The sequence below is a fragment of the Euprymna scolopes genome, chromosome 43, assembly GCF_053919585.1.
Source record: "Euprymna scolopes isolate OS-2025 chromosome 43, ASM5391958v1, whole genome shotgun sequence".
In the NCBI taxonomy this organism is placed as follows: domain Eukaryota; kingdom Metazoa; phylum Mollusca; class Cephalopoda; order Sepiida; family Sepiolidae; genus Euprymna; species Euprymna scolopes.
The window spans coordinates 9,521,525-9,545,332 of NC_136524.1; the positions used below are offsets into that span (position 1 = coordinate 9,521,525).

Genomic DNA, 23,808 nt, shown 5'->3' on the forward strand with positions numbered 1-23,808 from the left:
TATATATATATATATATATATATATGCATGTGTGTGTATATGTGTAATATGAACCTTTGTTTTAATGCACAGGTCATGATTGTCTGCTTACCTGAATTCAGTGTTCAATTCCAGCACCATTCACAGTTTCAATCATGTGATCTCTGTCACGGGTGTAACAAAAAGATTTTCCTTCCAAACAAAACTGAGAACTTCAATTACAAGTACATGAAACAATGTTTCAGTTACATGTAACAATGTTTTATTTTGAGAAGTCATAATAAATGATAGGTCTGCAAATCAAGCCAAGTACATTTTCTACATGAACACAAATAGTCCAATAGCTTAAGTGTTAAGGCGTTATTTGTCTCCAACTGACCTCCCCAATAGAATATGCATAAATATACGCTGCCATTTCAGATATGCCACTCAACAAAACCACTTAAAAATTATAGTCTAGTTATCTATAGACATGTAAACTTACTGCTCAAGAGGGACACTAATTTTTACACACTCGAATCCCAGATGTTACTAGTTGAAAGTTGAGTGGTCTTTCTTCTCTTAGCTAAATATTTCTCCCATTGTAAACCGGTCATCTGCATGCATAGCAACTATATAGCAACTATATAGCAACTATGCAACACACTAAACATCCAGCATTGTGCATGTGTACACTGCTATATTTGATATTTAGATGCATCAAGCGTTAGAAATAATCTTCATGAGCAACACAAATTAGAGTATTATGCTACCATAGCTTCAATAAGATGCTAACACGTCGTCTTATGGAAAAAAAATGTAATAATCATCATCGGTTTAATGTCCATTTTACATGATGGCATGTGTTGGACGAATTTCAAAAATTGACCTCCAAATTAATTTATCTTTGGCTATGCTTTGATTCATCCTTCGTTCTCACAAGCCCATCCTTATCACTTCTTTCCATGTTTCTCTTGGTCTACCTTTACCTACTGTCCTTGCTACCTTAACTGTCATACATCAACAAATTAAAGCATTCTCATCCATTCTTTCAAAGTGTCTCATCCTGTACACCTCTTCCTATACTGCCCAGATATAATCTTCCCCCTGGGGTCATCTAAGTCTATCTTTAAGATTTGTATTACATACCTATCATATCATTTTCATATCTTTTCTCGCCATGTAACTCATGTCGTCAGCTAACACTGACCAGGTTTCACAACCCTATATCACCACACTGCATACACATGATAAACTCTTTTCTTAGTCAAAAGTTGTAACACACTGAACTTACTCCACTCACTCCTAATTCTTGCTATGACATCATCATCATCATCATCATCATCATCATCGGTGGCCCTGCTGTTTAACAGCATTAGTGACCACGGCTCTCCAATATGGGCAGCTATCTATACCCGAAACAGCTCAGTAATAATCCCGTCCAATCAATCACGTTGTCCATTAAAAAGTGCATCTTTGTTGACGTTGCTTTTTCAATCCTGGCATTCTACCAGCCAATACCAGATGTTCTATGCTTCTTTGACGGTAAATATGTCCTAAGAACACAATTAGTCTTTTCATAATATTTTTTCACCAGCATTCCTTTAGTGCATTCAAATCTAGTCATTTTCGTCTGCATTTTGGGGCAGATAGTCCGGCTTTCACAACCATATAACTTGACATCATATAATAAGTAAAAAAAAAAAGAAGCTTTTTATAAAAATTCATTAAGATTCTAAGAATTTCTGATTATTGGATGCCTATGCTAAAGAATTGGACCATTTAAAAGATATCATATTTCAAAGGGTTTTTTAGATGAGGATTGATAATTTGCGTTATTCGGTCTACTGTTCTCATCATGTTTTGGCTGATGTAATCTTCAACCCTCTTCAGATGCATCATGTCAAACTTAAGAATTTATACATAGCTTTGAACAGAAACGTTTTTTTGATCAACGCAACGACCCGTAGCACAACAGATAAAAGTGCTAAGTAATAGTGTTAAGTGACAGTCTTTCAGAGGTTGAAGGTTCAATCCTGAATACAGTCGATACTAAGAATACAATTAGAAATTATTAAAGATTTCTAATTGGTCATGGTTTACAAAATGAGAGGAAGCTACTTTTGTCGATTAAATGAAGGGGTTTGTTCAAAATTCTGTACAGATTCCTGAGTCTAACCCGACGCACCTGGTACTAAAATGTTGACAACAACAATAATCTGATGTAAAAGATAGTCCAATTTCTTATGGCAGGTTTATTGTAAGGTAACACCCAGAATTGTATTAAATTTGTCATGAACTTGGCATGTGAGTTGTGGGATGCAGAAGCATCAAACTTCTAATAAAGTTACTGTTGTTAAGCCTAACATTTATGAGGAAATAAAGTGTTGGCTAAAATTACAAATGCTAATTGAAGCATCCTTAAATTAAATGGTGTTATAGAAAAAACATCACACGTGACACATGTAAGATGGAATAATGCATTAATAAAGCGATGAGATGTTCTAATCTTTTTTACTCAATCATTACTTCTGTAGAAGGTTCTCGACTGAGCTCCAATCTCTGATTTCTTCTCGTAAGACATTCACAGCAAAAATTCCTCTTCCTGCCATCTGAAAAGAATTTTCAATGTTCCTTTCTTCCTCTGTGTGCCTAACATTAAACAAATTTCCACAAATAGAATTTCTTTCTAGGAACTTCCCATCTGCGGAACGCATTAACATTAACATAGAACTGCTGCCCATAGACTACAACATACTGGTCTTCAAGTTTAATGTCAGCAAACATCTGTTATAAATAATCAAATTTTGTTGACTTCATTCTACTAGCAATCTTTTACCCATCATCCTTAAGTAGCTTTTGGTCTTGATGCATAATGACTCAAATCAAAATAAAATGATTTTATGCAACTGTTTTTTTTTCTTAATTTGTTTCATTATTACAGCAGAGCATCCCTCCACCTCTCCTTTCTCACATAGGATCAAGTATTAGATTGTTTTCAGTGTCTAAAGTAATGAAATACTAAAATTACTTTAAATATGTATGCTCAAATCATTTCTGATATAATCTTTCAGGAATCAAATCTGTAATAAATTAGATGACCTCAGAAGATTTAATCCAAACAGTGTGCAAAAAAAGTAGACTTTGTTGGTATGGCCATGTTGAAAAAATGGATAAGCATTCTTGGGTTAGTAGATGTAGAACATTTGAGGTACACAGGGAAAGGTCAAGGAAAACGGGGTGGGGGGGGGTGATAAGGGTGGACGAGAGATAAACAAAGACCTGATCAGATGTAGGTTAGTTTAGGAAGTCAATTTCAATTTGTAAAATGCACATTAAACTTACTGATGTTTGTTATGCCTGTGGGCATCAACTAAACCCTTAAAAATATAATTTCTTAGAAGCATCATTACTTGGAGACAGAGAAGCAGATTTTAGACATTAAATAATAATCTCAGTTCATTTGTTCTAACCAATGAGAATAAGGATAATTTATTGGCTCACTTTTTTCTTATTGAGGCAGATTGTAACCTGATGATTGCTTTCGTAATTGCACTATGATCAAAAAGAACACAAGTTGTTGATATAACTTAATTGAGCTGTGTGTGTGTGTGAGAGAGAGAGAGAGAGAGAGAGAGAGAGAGAGAGAGAGAGAGAGAGAGAGAGAGATACACTATCACATAGCATAGAAAAAAGAATCCCAAATGTTGTCTGTTGATAGACGTTTGGTTGTAATGATACTCGATGATTATATTCTCAGCCCAACATACTCTTGCCCAACTTTTTACTCCAATCCCTCTTGAGGGATTTCCAAGCCAGCAATCATTATTAACTGTTCATAAACTAACTCTGTCTCCTAAATTACACACAAAATCAGAAATCCGCTCTGGGCTTTTGTTTTAGTCACCACTACACCTGATTAATAGAAAATAACTACTTCTGTGCTTAGCCCTATTAGTCACTCCCAGCTAATTGACCACCAACACTGAGGCATCTTTCTGTTTTTAGAGTTAAAAGCCCCCCCTCATCATCTTTTTACTTCTCTTATGAAATTTTCATAAGACATTCACAGTAAGAACTTATCTTCTTACCTCAACTGAAAAGAATTTAAAATTTTCTTTTCTTCCTCTGTGTGCCTAACATTAAACAACTTTCCACAAATATAATTTCTTTCCAAGAACTTTCCATCTGTAGAATGCATTAACATGAAACTGCTTTCCTGCAGATTACAACATGCTGGTCTTCAAGTTCAATGTCAACAATTCTGTTATAAATAATCAAATTTTGTTGCCTACCTGTACCTTTTATCACTTATTATTGACCATTACCTATCATCACTTGTGATAACTGACCACCAACTGTGAGGCATCTTCCTGTCTTGAGAGTTCAAAAGACTCCCACCCCCATCATCTTTTTACTTATCTCATTTCCTATACTTTTGAATCATTTCCTTCTATTGTCAGGGGTCTTTACTCTGAGGGTGGAGACGTTCATAATATCACAAAAATAATACAGTTAAAATGCTTTCAACTATTTAACCAGGTATCATTTGTCGTCATCATCATCCATTTTATTGTTCTATTTCTCTTGGTCAACGAAAATGACATTTTCTGGCAACCTGTAATCTTGAAGTCTGGTGGTTTTAACGATTAATACCGTTCAAATTCTCTGATCTAAAACCTTTGTTCATGGTTTGCCTTCAACCTTTTTCTGGCCTTTCATCTCAAAGTTTACATTTTTTCTTAACAAAGAGTTGCTCTTCTCAATATAGAGTTCATCAAACTTTGATCTATTCATCTTTGCCAAAAAAATATCAGAATTGATATTCCACACCTGATCTGACCTGACATATTCATCTGATCATTGCTCTGTTTTTATGATAACAAAGAATGGAAGGTGGAAGCCTAATGTTCTCCTCCATAAAGCGACTACTAGATACTATGAATGTCTGATCCCCAAAATTTTACCCCTCCATTCACTTAAAAATTCACCAAAATTCAGGAAATTTTAATTCAACTAATTCTAATGAAATGGTAATTCAACTTATTCTAATGAAATTTTCAGTATTTAATTAACGAACACAGAATATAATAAACACATTGTTTTATTTAAAATCTCATTGAAAATGTATTATTTTATGTAAACAAAAACACCTTTACTAAAGTAAAAAGAAAAATTATAAGCCAGCTTTGAAAACCATAAATCCTATCAGATTTTTCATTATTAAGTTGCACGTATCTAATATATATTTTTAGAGTATTGGTAGTGAGGGGGGTAGTATATGGTGTCCGGACTGGTACAGAACTTAGCCCGATGTTCATCAAACCCAAATAATGGTAGAGCTAAACATTAAAAAAATGTATTAGCAAAGAAATTCATTTGATCTACTTTTTGAAATCTGTCTTGCTCACAAATCAAGTTCAATTTTTAAAAAAATGTTATGCTTAGAAGTACTTTAATTATTTTGAAGGATTCAATTAAATCAGCATTCAAACGTAATGCCTTTCTATATAATAGGCTTCCTTAACTACTGTAGAGAAAATTTGGTAGAGATAGCAGAGGTAAAAAATTTTTTAAAACTTTGACCCCAATTTTGACCCATTAGCATTTATTGTTTTGGGCTCAAATCAAATTAAAATGTTTGAGCTATGTCCAAGTAACCTACATCTAAAACTTCAAGTGTTTAGACCCAAAATTGGTGGAGGAATTTGGTAGAGTCTGCAAAGGTCACTCTTTCAACTTTGACCACTTGGCAGTGAAATTTTCACTCAAAAACTGATTAAAAATCTTGCTGCATGTCTGAATACCCTTTATGAAAAATTTCAAATGTTTAGACCAAAAATTGGCTTAATAGTTTGCTAGAGGCTGCCAAGATCAAATCTTTTGAACTTTGACCTCTTGACAGCCAACATTTTGGCCAAAAACTGATTAAAAAGCTTTCCCTATTGTAAAATTTCAAATGTTTAGACCAAAAATTTGCTGAGGAATTTCATAGAGACCCCAGAGGTCAATTTTTCTTTTTAACTTTGACCCCAATTATGACCCCTTAGAATTTATTGTTTTGATTTGAGCCCAAAACAATAAAGTTAGATCTAAGTAACCTGTATTGGCAAAGGAGTTTGGTAGAGTTTTGAAAGGTCAAATCATTGAAATTTGACCCCTTAACAGCAAAATTTCTGGTTGAAACCCAATCAAAAAAGTTTTCCCAAATCTCAAAACCCTGTATGTTAATTTTCGAGTCTGTAGACCAAAAATTGAGTTATTTGGTAGGGAAATGTACACACACAGACAAACATTTTCACTTTTATAGATATATAGATTAGTTTTGTGTGTCTTCCAATTATTATATTATGTTCCAATCTCTGTATCTAGAAACAGGATTCTCAGCTTTCATTCTTTTCTTTAATAATGTTAGGTAATCCTGATTTTTTTTTTTTTTTTTTTCCAAAATCTGCCCTTTTTTTATCATTATTTTATTGATTTTGTAACTTTGTATTGCTGGATGTAAAGTAAAATGTATAATTATTTCCAATCATCTGATTCCATTTTAAAATGTTCTGTTTTTACCCTTCTTAATCTGATAACTTGTAGCAAAGAAAGTTATTACACAGTTAGCAAAGCAATTCATTTAGTTAATAGATGTACTTTTTGAAATCTGCCTTGCTCACAATAGATCAAGATGAAATATTAAAATTAAGTCCAGTTAGTGTGCACATTTTTTAAAAGTAAAATATTTTTTTGTTCCCAAATATTTTCAACTATTACTTTTTAAGAATATAAAAAAAAAATTTGTTTATTTTTCAGACTGACAAACTGTTTAAACTTCAAACTCAATATTCGGAGGCTGAACAACTCTCTTTAGACATCGATGCTCGTCAAAATTCTCTTGTGCGACTCATTGAAAAATATTTGACCGAATCAAACATTTCAGATTTTAATTATCTCCTGACAATGAGGCCTCGATTGGTGGCTGAAATGTTTGAGTTGAATGAAAAGATCTACAATGGAGGAGAAAAACTAATTGAGCTGGAAAGAGTACCTTATAAGCTGAGTACCTTATAAGCTGAGTGCCTTATAAACGAACAAATTAATACACACTTCATTTTTTATCTATATGTAAAAAGATTATTTAATAGTAGTTTTCTTTTATTTATAATTAACTTTTCTTAACTTTGGAAATTTCAACATATTTTTAGGATTTTTTTTATAAATGCTATGAAAAACACTTGAAGAAATTGCAAAAAAAAAAAAAATTCATTTTATTATAGATTATTAGAAAAATATTATGGACATTTTAGTTTTTTCTTTTTTTTTACAAAAAGCATTTAACAAAATCGTCATATACAAAAATCGAGGTGAATATATTTTTTATATTCTTTTCTATGCACCCACACATTTTTAAAAGCGAAAATTTCAAATACAAAAAAAATATTTTTAAAGAGATCGTTTTTAAGGAATAATTTTTTTTTTATTATTATTTACAAAATGAAATGTTCATGTGATTTTCGAAATAGACAGTTTGTAGTACAATTGTCCCATTTTCTTTCGTTATTAAGCTTGTGTCTTCCTATTAAAGCTGTGACTGTTCAATGTGTGTGTGTGTGTGTGTGTATATATATGCATTACATATATCCATACATATGCACAAGATAAGATTTTCTGGGTATGTAGGTAGACATGTAAATATAAACTTTCTATTTTTCTAATTTATATATGTTATAGATACAAATTCACCATATCATTATATAAATTTTGGCCACATAGAATTTAAAAAAGTTTTTCACATATTTAATTTAAATAAATTTTTTATGCTTGTGATATGGACATATAGATCTAAAAACTTTCTTATATACAATATATTTCTCATCTATTTTGCTTTGATTGGAAATATGGGTTAATCTAAGTTTAAAAACAAAAACAAGCAAAAAAAAACAAACAAAAAAAAAACTAGTCATTTTTCTCTTTTAATAATGATTTTTTTTTCTAATATGCTATGCATAATCTGTCTAAAACCTAATTTGTTTTAGAAAATTTAATATACTTAATTTATGGAAAACCTGTATATACTATTCTTCAGTTTTTGAGCTATAAAAAAAAAAAAAAACTGCAAACTTATTTTATTACTGAAATAATATTTTTATCACTTAAGATATTTTTCTTGTACATCTAACGATTTTTTTAATAGTTTTTATTTAAAAAACCTTGTACGTTTCAGAAATAATATTTGTGCTTGTTTTCTATTTTAAAAGATAAATTTAATTCTTAATGTCCACAAAATTTGAAAGTCTCGTTTGTTTTTCTCCCCAATTTTAGCTTTTTTTATTGATCAAGTTTAGGTTTGAGCAGATTGTGTTTTTTATCTGTGTCATTTGTGAAAAAAACAAACTTCACATCCAATGTTTATTATTCTGCTTCTGTCTCCAACAATTTATAATAAATGAATGGGGGGAGGGTTAGGGAGGGGGGTCTTTTGTCATGAACCGGGCATTTGTTAACTTGAATCCTGGAAGATTGTTTTGTTTTTTTGTCATCACACAGTATTTGGGCTTTTACAAGTTGCTGACTCTTGTTTTCTGTTGATAACTGGGAAAATCTGGTTTGGTAGGCTGGTCATTTTTCTGGAAGAGGAAAGATGCTTATTATTTTGCAATTATGAAGAGCAATTAGTTGTAAATAGATTTGAGAAAAACAATAAAATAATACCAAAGAAAATTAAGTTCTTGTCCAGAATACCCCCTATATTATAAAAGAAAAATTTGTACAATGTGTTAATGATGGAAAGAAAATATACACAAAAAGTCACGTAAATTGATCAAATAGTTTTATTTTTAAATCAAATTTTATAGCTAGACTAGAAGCAACGATCTCATGATATCATCTTGAAAACAGTTTGGAGAAACAAGGGAGAGAACTCCAAATAATTCAAAATTGTGCAAGATTTTAGAAAACTATTTTTAATATGAAAGAGAGGAGGGGGGCATTAAAAAGACTAAAGTTCGGTTAAAAATGATTTTCTTTATAAAAATAAAACTACTTGATCAATTCACGTGATTTCTGGTATACAAAATTTTCTTTCCGTCACAAGAACGTACATCATACAGATTTTTCTTTTTTATTTCATAGGGATGGGAGGTAATTTTGGACAAGTACTCAAAATTGCACTTGTGGGTTTGTTGTGAAATCTACTAAATGCATATCTTTTCTACCAAGCAGAGTAATCTGAACCTTTTCAGTAACAAACACGGATTCTCCCGAAATCATTATCATCTATATAATTTAATAATAATGCATTTCTTCCAAAATATGGTTTAAAATATCTTTATCATTATGCTATCAGCAGCATTCGTCATTATGACTAGACAAAGGAAAAAAATAAAAATAACAATGCCTATAATTCTATGAAGAAGGCCAGATTCAGCTGAAATTTTTGATTTTATATTGTTTTCATATATTGAAAAATAAATCATTTAGCATCGAAGTTTGTTTGAAAAATGATTTACTGTGTGTTCAATTTTACAGTGCTTTTCAATGTGAAAATATTGGCTCTGCTATCTTTTATCATTAATAAAATAATGTAGATAACCCATTATTTCTGGTTCAAGTCCATCCCCAGAGAAGGCCAAGTAATCATGTAATTAGGCTATTTTACTGGAAGCAATGTGAATTTTCTTAGCTAATTGATATAGCGGTTTTAAAACGGAAAATTCCCCAGTGAGTTTTTTCATACCAAATAATAAAAATAACCACAACGAAAAAATTCTTTATAAATTTGACAAATTCCTACAATGAAGGGGGCAAGTAACTTTTCAAGAACAAAAGCATAAAAGAAAGTTTTTCTTGAATAACAATGCTGTTAACATGAAAAGAAAACCTTAAAAGTTTATGAAACTTAAAAAAAAACTGTATTAATTACTTTTATTTTTTTATTATTTATAAAAAAATAAAAAAATAGTTTTCAATAAAATTCAATTTGACCTTTTTACAATATATTCACGAATTTCTAACCCAAATGTAATTTCTAATATAATACTGAACCTCACATGAAAATGGGTCAGAATCCTGTTTTAAAATAAAATTTTCTTGCAGCAACGAGAGTGGTATGTTAGTAGTTATCTGCTGATTACTTGGAGGCAAGATTCATAGTCAAAAACCCTAGTTGCATGATTGCTTGGCCTCTTATATCGATCACCTTGCTCTGGTCTTATTTAATGCTGTAGACACTGTGTCCTATATTCAAATAATTTAATGCTACCTGCTAATAAGCTCAACATAAGTGTAAACGTCAACATCTGAATGAGAACAGATTCAATTTTGAAACCAAGTATGAAACAAGCCGTTTAGAAATTTTGAAAATTTAAAAAAAAGACACAATCAATAAGCCTTTTGCGTTAAAATATAATCAGTGTTGAATTCTCTTAATTTTACTGTCCAAAAATAATTCTACAGATATAAAATAAAATTATTGCTATTTGAATTTTGTCTTCACATTTTTTTTTTTTTTTAAGACAAAAAAAATCTGTTGTTTATACCCCATTTCATCAAAATATAGACATTTTTGAAAGTACTATGGAAAAAACTGACCCATTCAGCTTAGGGTAGTTTGTTTGAATCAAAGCAAAAGGTGACTGACAAACTCAAAGAAAAGATAATGCCTGGGAGTAGAGCAATCTAGGTGCAAACTTTTCAATCATACTTAAGTCCTAAAACTAAGTCCTAAAATTGGAATGTGCTTCCTCGGTTGTTACGAAAAAAAAAACAAAAAAACGTTCAGTTGAATATAAGGAAAATCAGCTTCCTCAAGATAGCACCCTGGAAAAGTATATATAAAACAGCAAGAAATTCTTCAGAAGGGTCACCTTAGGCAATACTCCCCCACCCCCACACACAACTAAGAGATGGCTTCCTAGGTTCAAATCGAACCATAGATTCATTCTATCAAAGAAGAATCTACAAGAGATGAGCATTTCTATGCTGGCCAAACGATAATTTCCCAAGCTAACATTAAAAAAAAAAAAAAAAAAAGGTTGCAAAACGAATTAATTTTTTTTTTTTTTTTAAATAAGACCCTAAATTATTTTTTTTCTCTTGGCTACATCTATGGTTTCAATAGGGTAAGACTTGTTATCTTGTTTTATATTTAATTCATGAACAGTCAAAGAAAAAGAGAAAAAAATTTAGTGATGGAAGCACGAGTAATCTGTAAAACAAAATGGAGGGCAAATTACATACAGTTAAACTAATCAGCAGAAGCTTAGATGAGTGACGATTAAATTACTAATTAGAATGGGTTTTTTCCCCAACATATATCTCAATCCCAACACCAAAAATATTTTAACATTTTGTAAAATATATAAAAAAAGCTTGAAGAAAATAAGCATTTATTACCTCACATTAATCAATAAAATCTTGGAAACAAATTGCTTTAGAATTTGTATACTTTGACCAATCTGACACTCCCCGACATCATTTCTACCCAACTTTTTTTGCTAGGATCAAAATGTAATTACTGTTTTGTGTTATCACCTCATCCACCCAAGGATTACCTCCTCCTATACAAAGCTCACATACTATCAAGCATGTAATAAGATAAACGTAAACTTATGCTTTCTGTTAGCAGAATGTAATCTAACCATGAAATTAATAAATTGTACATTTATCAAAATTTCTTTAGTTCAAAAGTTCAATATAGAATGGAATAATAATTTACAAAAATCACGTTCATTTATAATTATTTTGAGGCTCTTCAATCTATACAGCTCCGAGTGCTTGCTGATGAAGGCAGCAGAAAAAAGATTTGCCATTATGGAAACTAAATCGTTCTGCTGAATCTCAGAAATTGTACTCCTCTTACTACATCTGTAATGACAACGTTTGAAGACAAGATGAGTTAATGGTGAATCACATGATTCAGACACAAAAATTTGAAGTTATTGGGAATCCACTGAGAAAACCAATGATGAGACTGATAAAAAAAAAAGGGCTGTTTGTTTTTTGTAGTGATAATGATATTGTGTTTGTGTGTGTGGCTTGCAGATAGTAACTACCTAACAAGTCAGCCAAAAGTTGCAAAGTGAAAATATATAAATAATATACAAATCTAAGTTGTAAAAATCTAAAAGATGTATACACAAACAATAAAATAAGTAAATAGACCTACTTAGATTTACTTCACGGGGGTAGCATGCTCTTGTTCCGTCAGCCATTACTGGACAGAGATCCTAATTAATTAACATAAAAAAAAATTTTTTTTTTTAAATACAGATATGAATTACTTAGGACCTCTTTCCAGTCATGACTGACAGAACAAGAACATACTACTTCCGCAAAGTAAATAAAGGGTTCCACTTGAAATTCTGTCAAAATTCCCGACTTTGACAAGATACACCTGAAGAAGGTCAGAGGTTACATCGATCGAAATGTGAAAATCACAAGATGAGAACAGTAGTCTGATGAATCCAAATAACCAATCCTCATCTCAAAAATTCAGAAACGTTATACAATATATCTATCCTATCAGTATCAGAGAATGATTATCATCATTAGAACCAATGCGGCGTTAGAAATTTCAGTTTCATAGAAACAAAATTATTGGTTATTAAATCGTCAAATCATCACAATTCCACGTCATCAAATGAATGTCTAATTCATCAGCAAGGAGAAATATTATTTTGCTCAGGTTTATCAGCAACCTCTGACAGCACTCTTCGTTATCAAAGGTACCTCATGCCTATATCCAAAGAGTTTCCACAACTTCTTTTAACCATGTGTATTAAAATTGTTCTCATTTTGGGTATTATTCTCATAACATTTCGATCGATTGACCTTTTTCATGTGTATTTTGATAATGGCTTTAATTGGCTGACTAGCCTCGGTTCCTTGCATTGCCCAGGTGTTTAGCGGTGTGTGTTGAGCAAAAAAGTGGTAGTAGGCACGCTCAAACCCGTACAGCAAAGGAGGAAAAGAATGTGGAAAAAAAAAAAAAAAAAGTGGCATTTTTGCTGTTGCAAACCGGAAGTGGCGAAGGTTTAAATTAAGGCTAGTCAATTGAAAAGAGGGGATGACTTTTGAAAATATCGGCGAAAAAAAATAACCCCTCCTTGTAGAAAAGTGCCCAGTTGAGGGTGAAAAAAATAAATATTTTTAGGCAATTTTTTGATATGTCGTCTGAAGGGTCGAGCTTCAAAATGATACCGATCTCATGAAAATCCGTCGGCTCTATCGAAAGTTTTAGGCAGATATACATACATGTCTGTTTGAATGTATGTGAGATTTATATTATAGAAGACGTTGGGAAGAAGAAGGTCAGAGGTTACAATATTCGTAATGTTATGAAAATAATAACCAAGATAAGAATAGTAGTTTAAATAATACGGACTATTAATCCTCATCTCCAAAAATTCATAAACAATTTACCATGTTGTTCTGTATACTTTTGTATACTACACTTGGGGAATATGACTGGATGCTGAGTGACAAATGTTTGATTTTCAGAGATTTTTTAAGGAAATTTATTCACTTATATTTGAAAATACATCAAATAATATGACCAATATTGGAGGATAAAAACATGTGGTGAAAGATTATCGCCTTCATTCAGTCTCAAGAGACAATGGATACCTCTGCAAAAGTGGCTGCATGTGTAATTGTGAGGAACGGCACTCAAGCCTTGCTTCACAATCTCCACCACACCTCTCTTGAATTGTCACGGCTTGATTCCAGTGGCAAGGACGGACTGGAAACAATGCCAAGATAAGCAAAAAAACACACACAACACCTGTTATTCCAAAATGGTCACCCATTTTAGTACTGACCAGGTTCAACATTGCTTAACTTTGGTGATCTAATGAGTATTGTTGTGTCAAATCTGATTATGCCACGTGATGAAAGATAAATGAAAATATCAGTATAAGATTTAAAGTAAGTATAAATATTAAACGAAACAGAAAATTTAGATTTCAAACAAGTCGAGCATGTAAGATCCCCCGCCACAAACGAAAAATTTACTTCACCATGTTTAATGTTTGTGCAAAATTAAAAAAAAAAAATTCTAGACGTGGTTATTGAAAAAAAGTGCAAACAGATGAATGGTTTGGGGGCAATTTTACCCCTATAATGCCCCTGGGAGGGGGGGGGGGACCAGAGTTATTCTGGAAAATCTGTTCTGGTTCACCATATTTGTGCAAATTATTTTTTAAAAATTCAAATAGTGGTTATTGAGAAAAGTGTGAACAAATGAACGATTTTGGAGCAATTCTACCCCTATTATGGCCCCTAGAGGGGCAACCAAAGTTATCATGGAAAATCCGTTCTGGCAAAAATTTACTTTCACCATGACTAATGTTTGTGCAAAATTAAAAAAAAAAAAAAAAAAAAATCCAAGGTGTGATTATTGAGAAAAGTATGAACAAACAGGCAAATGGAAATGAATTACTAGGTTCAATCCCTCGTTTGTCGGTGACCAATGAAAGATATGATACATATACATATTTTATTTAGCTTTCAATACATCTTTTCATTCTCAGGTATCAATTAAAATGTTATTCTATGTATTTTCATATATAGTAGACTTAATTTCCTTCCAACATTTGCCATATATGCCTCCAATCGTGCTTCTCAGCCATATTATAAAGTGCCGTGTATGCGAGGACTTTTGAGCTCTCGCAGGTACTCTAATGGAATCAAAAGGTACTCTTCACTTTCATTTTGAAGAGCAGATTTAAAAAAAAAAAAAAAAAGAATGCCATGAATTAATGCGTGAGATACTAGAGAATACCCTAACCCTAACACAACTGGAACCACCAAAAGAGATGAATTAAAAAAGGAATGACAATAAAATGTTATTAAAAATGTTCATCAAACTGTAGACTAGCCATTACTATTAATTTGGAAAGATGTGGGGGGGGGGGTTCTGATTTCTGTCAAAAAGTAAATATTCAGAAGAAACAATGAATGACAGAGCGAACCTTAGATGTTGTCCAACAAGTCATTTGCATACAATGCATTTGTCTTGTATTTCATATGCAAGCTTTTGCTACGGAATATAGTTTCAGGGTTAGGGTAATAGACAGCACTAGAGTCTCAACACAAATCATAAGGAGATCCACATCACGTTTTGAGGGTAAGGGGGTCAGTCAAAGAAAGCAGATATAAATTGCGCACAGGAGTGCCCCTCCCCCCTGCTTAAAAAACATTTTCAGTATGTATATATATATATATATATATATACACACACACATAAGACCAAACCTATGATGATATACATTCACATTAGACCCTCTGCATAATCACACTGGGGTTTACTCAGATGCACCGGCGATCTCCTTTCGCACTGTGTTCTGTAGTCCTGAACGTGCTGCCTCAGAATTGTGTGAATGAACATGTATCATTGTCACATCATCAGAGTTCTGTATTTGCTAACTATCGTGATATTCCCAAGTTTTACGCATTCCATAATTAATTAAGTAGCCTCTGTCTATTGCTAACGGTTTTATGACCATGGCTTAATAAAGGAATATATATATATATATATATAAGCAACATACAAACTACAGTTTCAATAATCTTTTTAACAAAATAGTTTATAATTTTACGTCAAAACATTCTTGGTTAAATAGATGCAAAACAGTTGAGGTCATACGGTTGGTCGACAAGCGCTGAACAAAAACATGCGAGGAAATGAAAATAATGGATTTGAGAGAAAAAGGGATTAATAATGAGCTGGATAGAGTAGTTTGAAAGTACATTTCTACAAACCATGCCACCATGTAAAATGGATTTTAACCTGACGACAATGATGAATGAATAAGCGTGTTTGGGTTAGTAAATGTATAACAGTTGAGATAGCAGGGTACATCAATAAAAATGAGGAAAGCAATGTTCATAATAAATTTACTTGAAACTCGTTTTATAATTTTAATTTTATAAATGGAAAGCTTTTTTTTTTTTTTCAAGTTTTGATAAACGACAAAACATTGAAAGAACTTTGTTTTAAAATAATCTTAGATTGTGAAAACAAATTATTTTTTTAGGGGAGCCTCTTTCCTCTGGTTTTTCTTTTTTAAATAATCATAATGATCACAAATATTATTCTTTAAACTATTCAAGCCCATTTATAATTAATTTCTCAAGATGAAATGTTATAGTCAGGAAATACTCAGAAATAACTTGATTTTAATTGAACCCATTTTATATTGTAATCGAATCGAGGTCAAATTTTTTTAGGGTAAACTTGCTTAAAACAAAAGTAATGGTGTGTGGCTTTAATTTAGAGATTCCTTGTTCTGTATGCTAGGTTCGGGTGTTGGAAACAATGCAATAAAATGTAATCTATGCCTATTATGAGTTCACAAAAAGTGCAGAGATCCAAAGGTTAAGTTAGCCCCAAAGCCCAACTGCAGGAAATGCATGAAACAGATGCATCTTATTGATGGTCATCCTCATAAAGAGATGGTAATAAAGGACAATATTCTGGAGGCAGTAGACTCTTTCTGGTATCTAGTGGATTGAGTGCATGTGGTGAGTATGAACTTAGTACAGCGACAAGAATGAAGGCAACTTGAGAGAAATGTTGTGAGTTGTTTCCACCTTTACATCTGCGATAAGGTGTATAGCAGTTGTGTTAGGAGCGTCATTATATACTGCAGTGATTGCTGGGCCCTTTCCAGTCCTTTTTAACCTGTCTGCAACACAATGATAGATTCATAACCAAATAACCAAATATGCAATGTGAAAGTTAACCAAACCTATCAGGTCAGAGGATTTGCTGAAAGCAAAACCATTGGCCAGCATAGTAAAGATAAATTGGTTACACGTTTATGATCATATGGAAGTTTCATTTTGGATAAACCGTTGCAAAAGCATGAATATCTAAAAACTTAGAAGTGATTAGACAAAAGCACGGAATTTGAAAATAGTTAAACTGAAGAGTGTAATACCAGAAAATACCTAAGCCCTGAACAAGGGAAAAATCACCTAAAATAAAGAAAATTTAAATGTAAAAAAAATAAAAAGGTCAGACATTTTTGGTATTATTTAAAAATAAAGTCAGAATTGTAGTGAATTTCACTTTACCTATTTCCACACTCTAAATTAGACTTTTTTTTTTTTTCATAACTAATTTTAAGTTTTATTAATCAACTACCCACAAGGCAAAATGGTTTTGTTATCTGTAATAAAAATGAACTTTTTTTTAACACACAATTGTTTGTTTTTCTTTACCCTGAAACACAAAACAAAACATTTGATTATCAATTCTTTTATTAATCAATTAAAGAAAAAATATAAATTAATTAAAAAAATAGAACTAAAAAAATTGTTTCGGGTTTTTTTTGTTGTTGTTGAAAGGCAAAGAAATACAAATATGTCTTGAAGCAGCAGTAGGCAAATATGGTCGCTTAAAAAAAAGTTTGAAGAAAACTTACAAGTGCTTTCAAGAATCATTCATTTTTTGTTATTATTGCAACCAATTAAAAAGATCATAGATCCTTTCTTCAGAGTTAAATAATTTGAATTATCAAAAAAAAAAAAAAGTCTTGATGAATCTGCAGAGGACAAAACTGTTTAATCAGCCAAAAATATTTTTTTTTATGATGAAGAAATAGATATGCTGCATTTGTTTGTGCAATCAAAGGGGATTTTGATCAAATATAAATCTGATGTGGACTTTTTTTGTATGCATTTAATATTTCTTTATAAAAAAATATTTTTATATAGAAATATTTTTATATGGAAATATTTCTATATGAAAATATATGTACAACAAATTAATAGAATTCCATCACTTATTAAAAAAGAATTACGATCATGAATTTTAGCATTATTCCGAAATATTGCAAGTTTATAAAAATGTCTTCTGTCCATATTAAAAATAATCTAATCTTTATCCATGAACATCCAATTTATGATAAATCATTTTTTTTATAAACCAGAGACCAGGGGCACTTTTTCTTTGTAATCAACTTCATTTATATACTGTACTTTTTGTGTTAGTATTTTCCCACTCTCTTATACACAGCAGTAAAAAAAAAAACAAATCTGAGGAATGATTATGGAATGTAAAAAAATTTTTTTTTAATTTGTTGAGTTTCCATTTTTTTTTAAGGAAGAACAGTGATTATATTATAGATCTACTGCACTGTTGGAATCATTTCTATGTTTACTTCATTTGTCCATCTTGAACTTTTCAATTAACATTTTTTTGCAAAATCTGTTTGAAACGCACATGATGACAAATAATCATCATCTCCATCAGCAAACTATTCTAATTGAAAACAATTTATTCTCACTAATCAGAGATCATTAAAGAAAAGGATGGTTAACAATTATAATAAATTACATTACTATGTATTGCTTACATGAAAAAAAAATGTATATGTATTATTAACGTAAAGTCTTTCAGGATTTAAGCTCAATAGATATGAATGTTTGAAAATTCCAGAGCATGTATAAGTAAATAATAGAAAGTTATATTCTAATAACCATGTCTTTATTCATTTCTGATGTGGTTACTGGAATTTTCCTCGTAATAAAATGATCGGCGCTGTTTTACAATAGTTTACTGTGCAGAGGGAGACAACCCTCTTTTACTAATGAATTCGTTCATTTTTCTATCTCATAATTAAGGACGCTCAATCCAACATTTTTTATTAAAACAAACAAATGCGACAAATTTTTTACTGTAACAAAGTTAATAACAATAATAAAAAATGTAGTCTGTCCACAACTTAAGAGAAAACCAACAAACCAACGATATTTTCATTTAAACATTTAAAAAAGAAGTTGCAGCAATTTTTTTTTTAATTAAAAAGTAGATGTTATGGTAAGGTTTTTAAAAAATACCAAGAAAGAAACTTTTTAATAAAACAAGGATGAAACTTTTAAAGCTGTGGCGACTTTTTTTATTATTATTGAAACAAAGCTTATAATATTAATAACACCAACATCTAGTTTTTAACATTACAAAAAAATGAAAATGTGACTATAGTTGTAGAGGGATTGTTGGTTGGTTGGTTGGTTGTTTTTGTTTTACGGCATATCAACCCTTTTTGGGTTATTTAATGCCGAATCCAAAGATTTTGAAGAAAAATTTTTTGATAGAATATATTTGTTGTTTTCACGTCGGTTTCTATTTAACCCATAGTTGGAACCCTAACAGGTACTACCACTCTGGGTCAGAGTGGACCTGGGAGCAATGGTAATTAAACGGTAGCTCCACACTCCCCAAAGCCCGCAAGCTGGGGCCTCACCACTGGATATAGTTTATGGTCATATCCAGGACCCCCATTGAGGGACTTTTACCCTCTGCAGGGGGGTAGTGGGTGTATTCTAATGCCCCACCGACAGGGCCAGAGGGATTGTAAACGCAGCTGTAAAAGTTTCATCCTTGTTTTATTAAAGAGTTTCGTTCTTTGTATTTTTAAAGTTGAAGATTAATTTCTTAAAAACCTTACCATAACATTTGCTTTTTAATTAAAAAAAAAAAAAATAGTTGTTGCAGGTTCTTTTTTAAATGCTTTCAGCTAATGAAAATATTGTTGTTTGTTGGTTTTCTTTTAACAGTCGCATGCAGACTACATTTTGTATTTTTAATGTTATCAACTTTGTTAAATTAAAAAAAAATTTCGTCACAGCTTTTTTTTTTTTTTTAATGTTTTTATTTAAAAAAATATTGTTGGATGGAGCACCCTCAATCAGGAAATGAAAAAACATGAAAAAACATCTCTTAGTAAACGAGAGTTGTCTCCCTCTGCGCAGTGACAAATTGTAAAACAGCGCCAAAATATCTGTGTGTGTAGTGAATTACGAAAGGGAAATTTGAATAAAATCAATTGCATATAACATCTTCAAAATAAATGTTGAATTAAAAAGCTTCTTTTTTTTTTTTTCAGGAAGAAAAAATAACTGTATTCTCAACTGGCAGTAGATGTTAACATGGGTCATGAAAACTAATTTATATTTGAATTCCTTCTATGCGTTTAAATATGCATGTATAATGATAATGATGATATGTGTGTATCCAAAATAAAATGGATCTCAATTTTGAGAAGAAACAAGACTTGAGGTTTAGATAACATTAAAAGATTTAAAATTATTCACGAAACACAAAGATCTGCATAATCAGGAATGTCATTCGGTTGTAAATTTATTAATTATTAAGCAAAATCCCAACCCTGTAGAGGTCCCTGGATGCTGGAAAGCTTTCTACTCTAACAGCTCCTTCCCTCAAACTGCTAAATTTCAGAATTCCCTCCCTGACTGTACAAAAAAATGTTTAAATATAATACATCTCGTTGCTCAACTCCCTACAGTTGTCCTTTAGACACAATCCCAAATAGCAGCCACTTACATCCAAGTGACAATATGCCTTGTTTGGGATGAATTGGCAAAAAAATATTAGATCTGAGACATGGTGCAATCAAGTTGACACACCAGTTCCCATTAGATTACTGAAGTTAAGAAATGTTAAACCTAGTCAGTAACAGATGGGTGACCATTTGGGAATACATTGATATGTTCATATGGTGAACTTTTCTACTTTTGGCTACACGGTAAATTATGGTATACAGAAGAAATCCTCTTGCGATTTGCAGATCGTAAAACTTTTTCCATTTGTGACGACATAAATTTCAAGTTGTTGACAAAAAAGCTTTGAATATTATTTCAAAAAGAAACTTGATAGTAAATCATGAGAGTCATCATGAGATCTGTCTGAAAAGTAATGGGACTAGGTGTGCTACGTATGAAAAGGGAATTGAAATTAGTCAATGCTTGTGCATTTGATATAAAAAATACACTTTAGGTAAAACACTATTACATATAAAAATACATTTTAGGTAAAACACTACTACATTTGCTGAAATCAGTAAAAATTCCAAAAAATGATTTGGTAGAAAAATAATTACAAGAAAAAATAAAATTTTCTTGAATGAGTAGTTTTGTTGGCTTAGTATATTGCGACCAATTGCTTATGACAAACTGACTTGTTTTCATTTAACTTTCGCTATTCCAAGTTAGAAAATGGTAGATCAATGTCTTTTTTTGTAAAATAATTCTCAAAGAGTTTTTAGTTCCTCATTTTTCATAATTTCCTAAATTTTTACTAATTTTGACATGACATGTAAATATGTAATATTGTTTTTAATGTGCCATTTCTATTTATTTTTTAAATATCCAATTATAATGCACAAGCGCCAATTATTTAATAACCATTGCATTTATATATGCCGAATTATCTCCCTTAGTATTACATGCAAAAGAATAGATACTTGTTTAGTTTAATGAAGACATTAAAAAAATGAATATATATATATATATATATATATATATATATATATATATATTGCATGTACCGGTTATGGAATTAAGTTCTCAAAAAGATTTCACTTAATTTAATGAAGTATTTTTTTTTTTTTACAGAGGAAAATCAAATTTTAATGAGATTGATCATCTCATGGCCATCTTGCCTGTTTCATAGCCGAGGTGAGGAATGCCTTTAAATGAAAAAGGACAAAAGGAAAAAGGGAGTAAAAAAGGATAGAGAAACTTTGTAAAATAATGAAAAAAAAATAAATAAATAAATAAAAAAAAACTCTAAAATATTTAGTATTTTTTCTGTCCATGTTGCAAAAGAATCTTGTTAAATTTTTAAAAACTTTAAATGGTAATGGAGTTATCTCCCATGACGCCCCACCTCATCCTCGTCAGCAAAACATTAAATTAAAATTTGATTTTCTTCTGTAAAAAAAAACACTAAAAAACTACTTGATCAAATTAAATGAAATTCTTTTATGAAAACTTTATTCCATGATGGGTACGTACAAATTTTTTTTTTTTCTTCAATATTTTCATTTTTTAAAAGTCTTTATTAAATTAAAAAAGTACCGATATTTATATATGCTGGAAGAGACAATCTATATTATATGTAAGGCATCAATCATATATGAAAGTAATTTTAGAAATCATTGTCTGATGCATACAAATGCATCATACGGTACGGTATATCAATCATTTTAGGTTATTTAATGCCAATTTCATTTATTTTGGTAAAAGGGTTTTTTTTGTATTTAAGGGTTCGTAATATTTTCAAATATTTAATAGATTCTATTTTGCATATAAATCGTTTGTAAATTGATTTCTTTTGAATATGTACGTTTTGTAAATAAACATTCGGCAAATGATAAAATAATTCGATTTGAATTATTCAGCTTATAGATATTAAACTTTTGGGGTGAAAACCCACTGTCTTAAAAAAGAGGCTATAAGTTCCACCTTGACAATTCCTTCATCGTGCCAACATTGTAATATGTTTGTGTGAAGGTAAAAGCAACACATCATATTATAAAGTGTCTCACCGCATGTGAGATATGATAAATTGTACACCATGGCAGCATTTCTGTGTCAAATATGGAGTGGGGAGAGCATGACCTCATCTTTGTGTGTTTACCTACAGCTTTATTTCCCACCTAAATGGTTTGAACAGTTCCTCGCCACAAAGATCACTATACTAGACCAATCTTATAATTAACCTACCATTGCTCGCTGTGACTTTTTCTTTCATCCTAAGCTTAATGGGACTATCATGGCAAACTTATTTTGAAAATCAAAATGCCCATGGAATTGTCTCCCATTTGCTTGCTTTCCAGCTGATTACAATATGGTCGTCTTCAAGTCCAACATAAACAAGTTCTTGATGAGCCGTTCTCCTTAAGTAAACCAATTTACCAAATCTCCACTACTAAAGATTCCTATGATATTGTCCCATTGACTACGGTACACTCATTAACTCTTATCCTCAAGTGGCCTCTGAGCCTTGATGTGATAACTTATATGTAATATATGTGTGTGTGTGTGTGTGTAGCTTGGATGGTGGTGGAGGTTTAATCGCAAAAGAATCTGTCTACAGCTGTCTATATTAGGAGGCTACTTTGTATCGTTCATAATTGAAATAAAATGTTTGAACACGAGTCCTATTACTTTTCATACATACCTCACATTTAAAAATGCAGGTGACACATCTGTAAAATAATGCGTTAAGGCAATTTCAACTTTGTAGGCATTTTATCACTCTTCACCTCACCCATCCCTTAAAAAAAAAAAAAAAAAAAAAAATCACCTGATAATACCATGAGGGAAAAAAGTAATTAAAAAAATTTCCTCTGATATTATTATTGTATCGAATGGGGACTAAAATATATTTTTTTACTCTTTGGACTAGTATCAAAGTGTAGAACCTGTTCTGTTCAACAATGGTACAATAATATTGTATGGTCTGTGTTTGCACTGAATGGAAATATACCACAAACTCTCACAACGGTTTTAACAAGATATATTCCGAAGCTATATTAACCAGGGTACTGAGATAAGCATATTTCATTTCAGACAAAAGTGGTACAAAAATATTGTGGAGGTTTTGCATTTGTGCTGGCCGTCCATAGAATATTTTTATGTATGGCAGCAAATGATATAATTGTGGAATTTCCACAGGTCCAGCTAGTAGATAAATGTCAGCTTTTATTTAGCACCATGTTCCTTTTTGAATAATAATCAGAATTTTGTTTAACAACAACACACATCTTTGTTTTTTTGTACTTATCTGCTTAGATTTTATAAAATGACAATACCTTTCTATTCTCATCAACTTACCTACAACTTTCATAATTTTTTGGGGGGGAAAATATTGTTTAATAACAATACTTTAGTCAGTTCTACTTGATACTAGTTTTTGCTTGAATATATACTGAATTACCTCCCTTAGTGCTACACCCAAATGGCTATATAGATCTTGGAACAGAAAGAGAATGCACATTTATCACATTAACAGTGTTAAGTCATATAGAAAAGTAACTTTGTATC

The 23,808-nt window shown here is 31.2% G+C and overlaps 2 protein-coding genes across 2 annotated transcripts in view; one reads left to right on the plus strand and one right to left on the minus strand.

Moving 5' to 3' along the window:
• LOC145268173 (uncharacterized) overlaps positions 1-7,425 on the plus strand; it is a 116,483-nt gene extending 109,058 nt beyond the window's left edge. The window contains exon 14 of the mRNA XM_080123385.1: positions 6,763-7,425. Coding sequence (XP_079979511.1) covers positions 6,763-7,020 — 258 coding nt within the window. The 3' untranslated portion in view covers positions 7,021-7,425. The remainder of the gene's footprint in view (positions 1-6,762) is intronic.
• A 473-nt stretch (positions 7,426-7,898) lies between these two features.
• LOC145268174 (uncharacterized) overlaps positions 7,899-23,808 on the minus strand; it is a 96,354-nt gene continuing 80,444 nt past the window's right edge. The window contains exon 6 of the mRNA XM_080123390.1: positions 7,899-8,576. Within this exon, the coding sequence (XP_079979516.1) occupies positions 8,508-8,576 (69 nt within the window). The 3' untranslated portion in view covers positions 7,899-8,507. The remainder of the gene's footprint in view (positions 8,577-23,808) is intronic.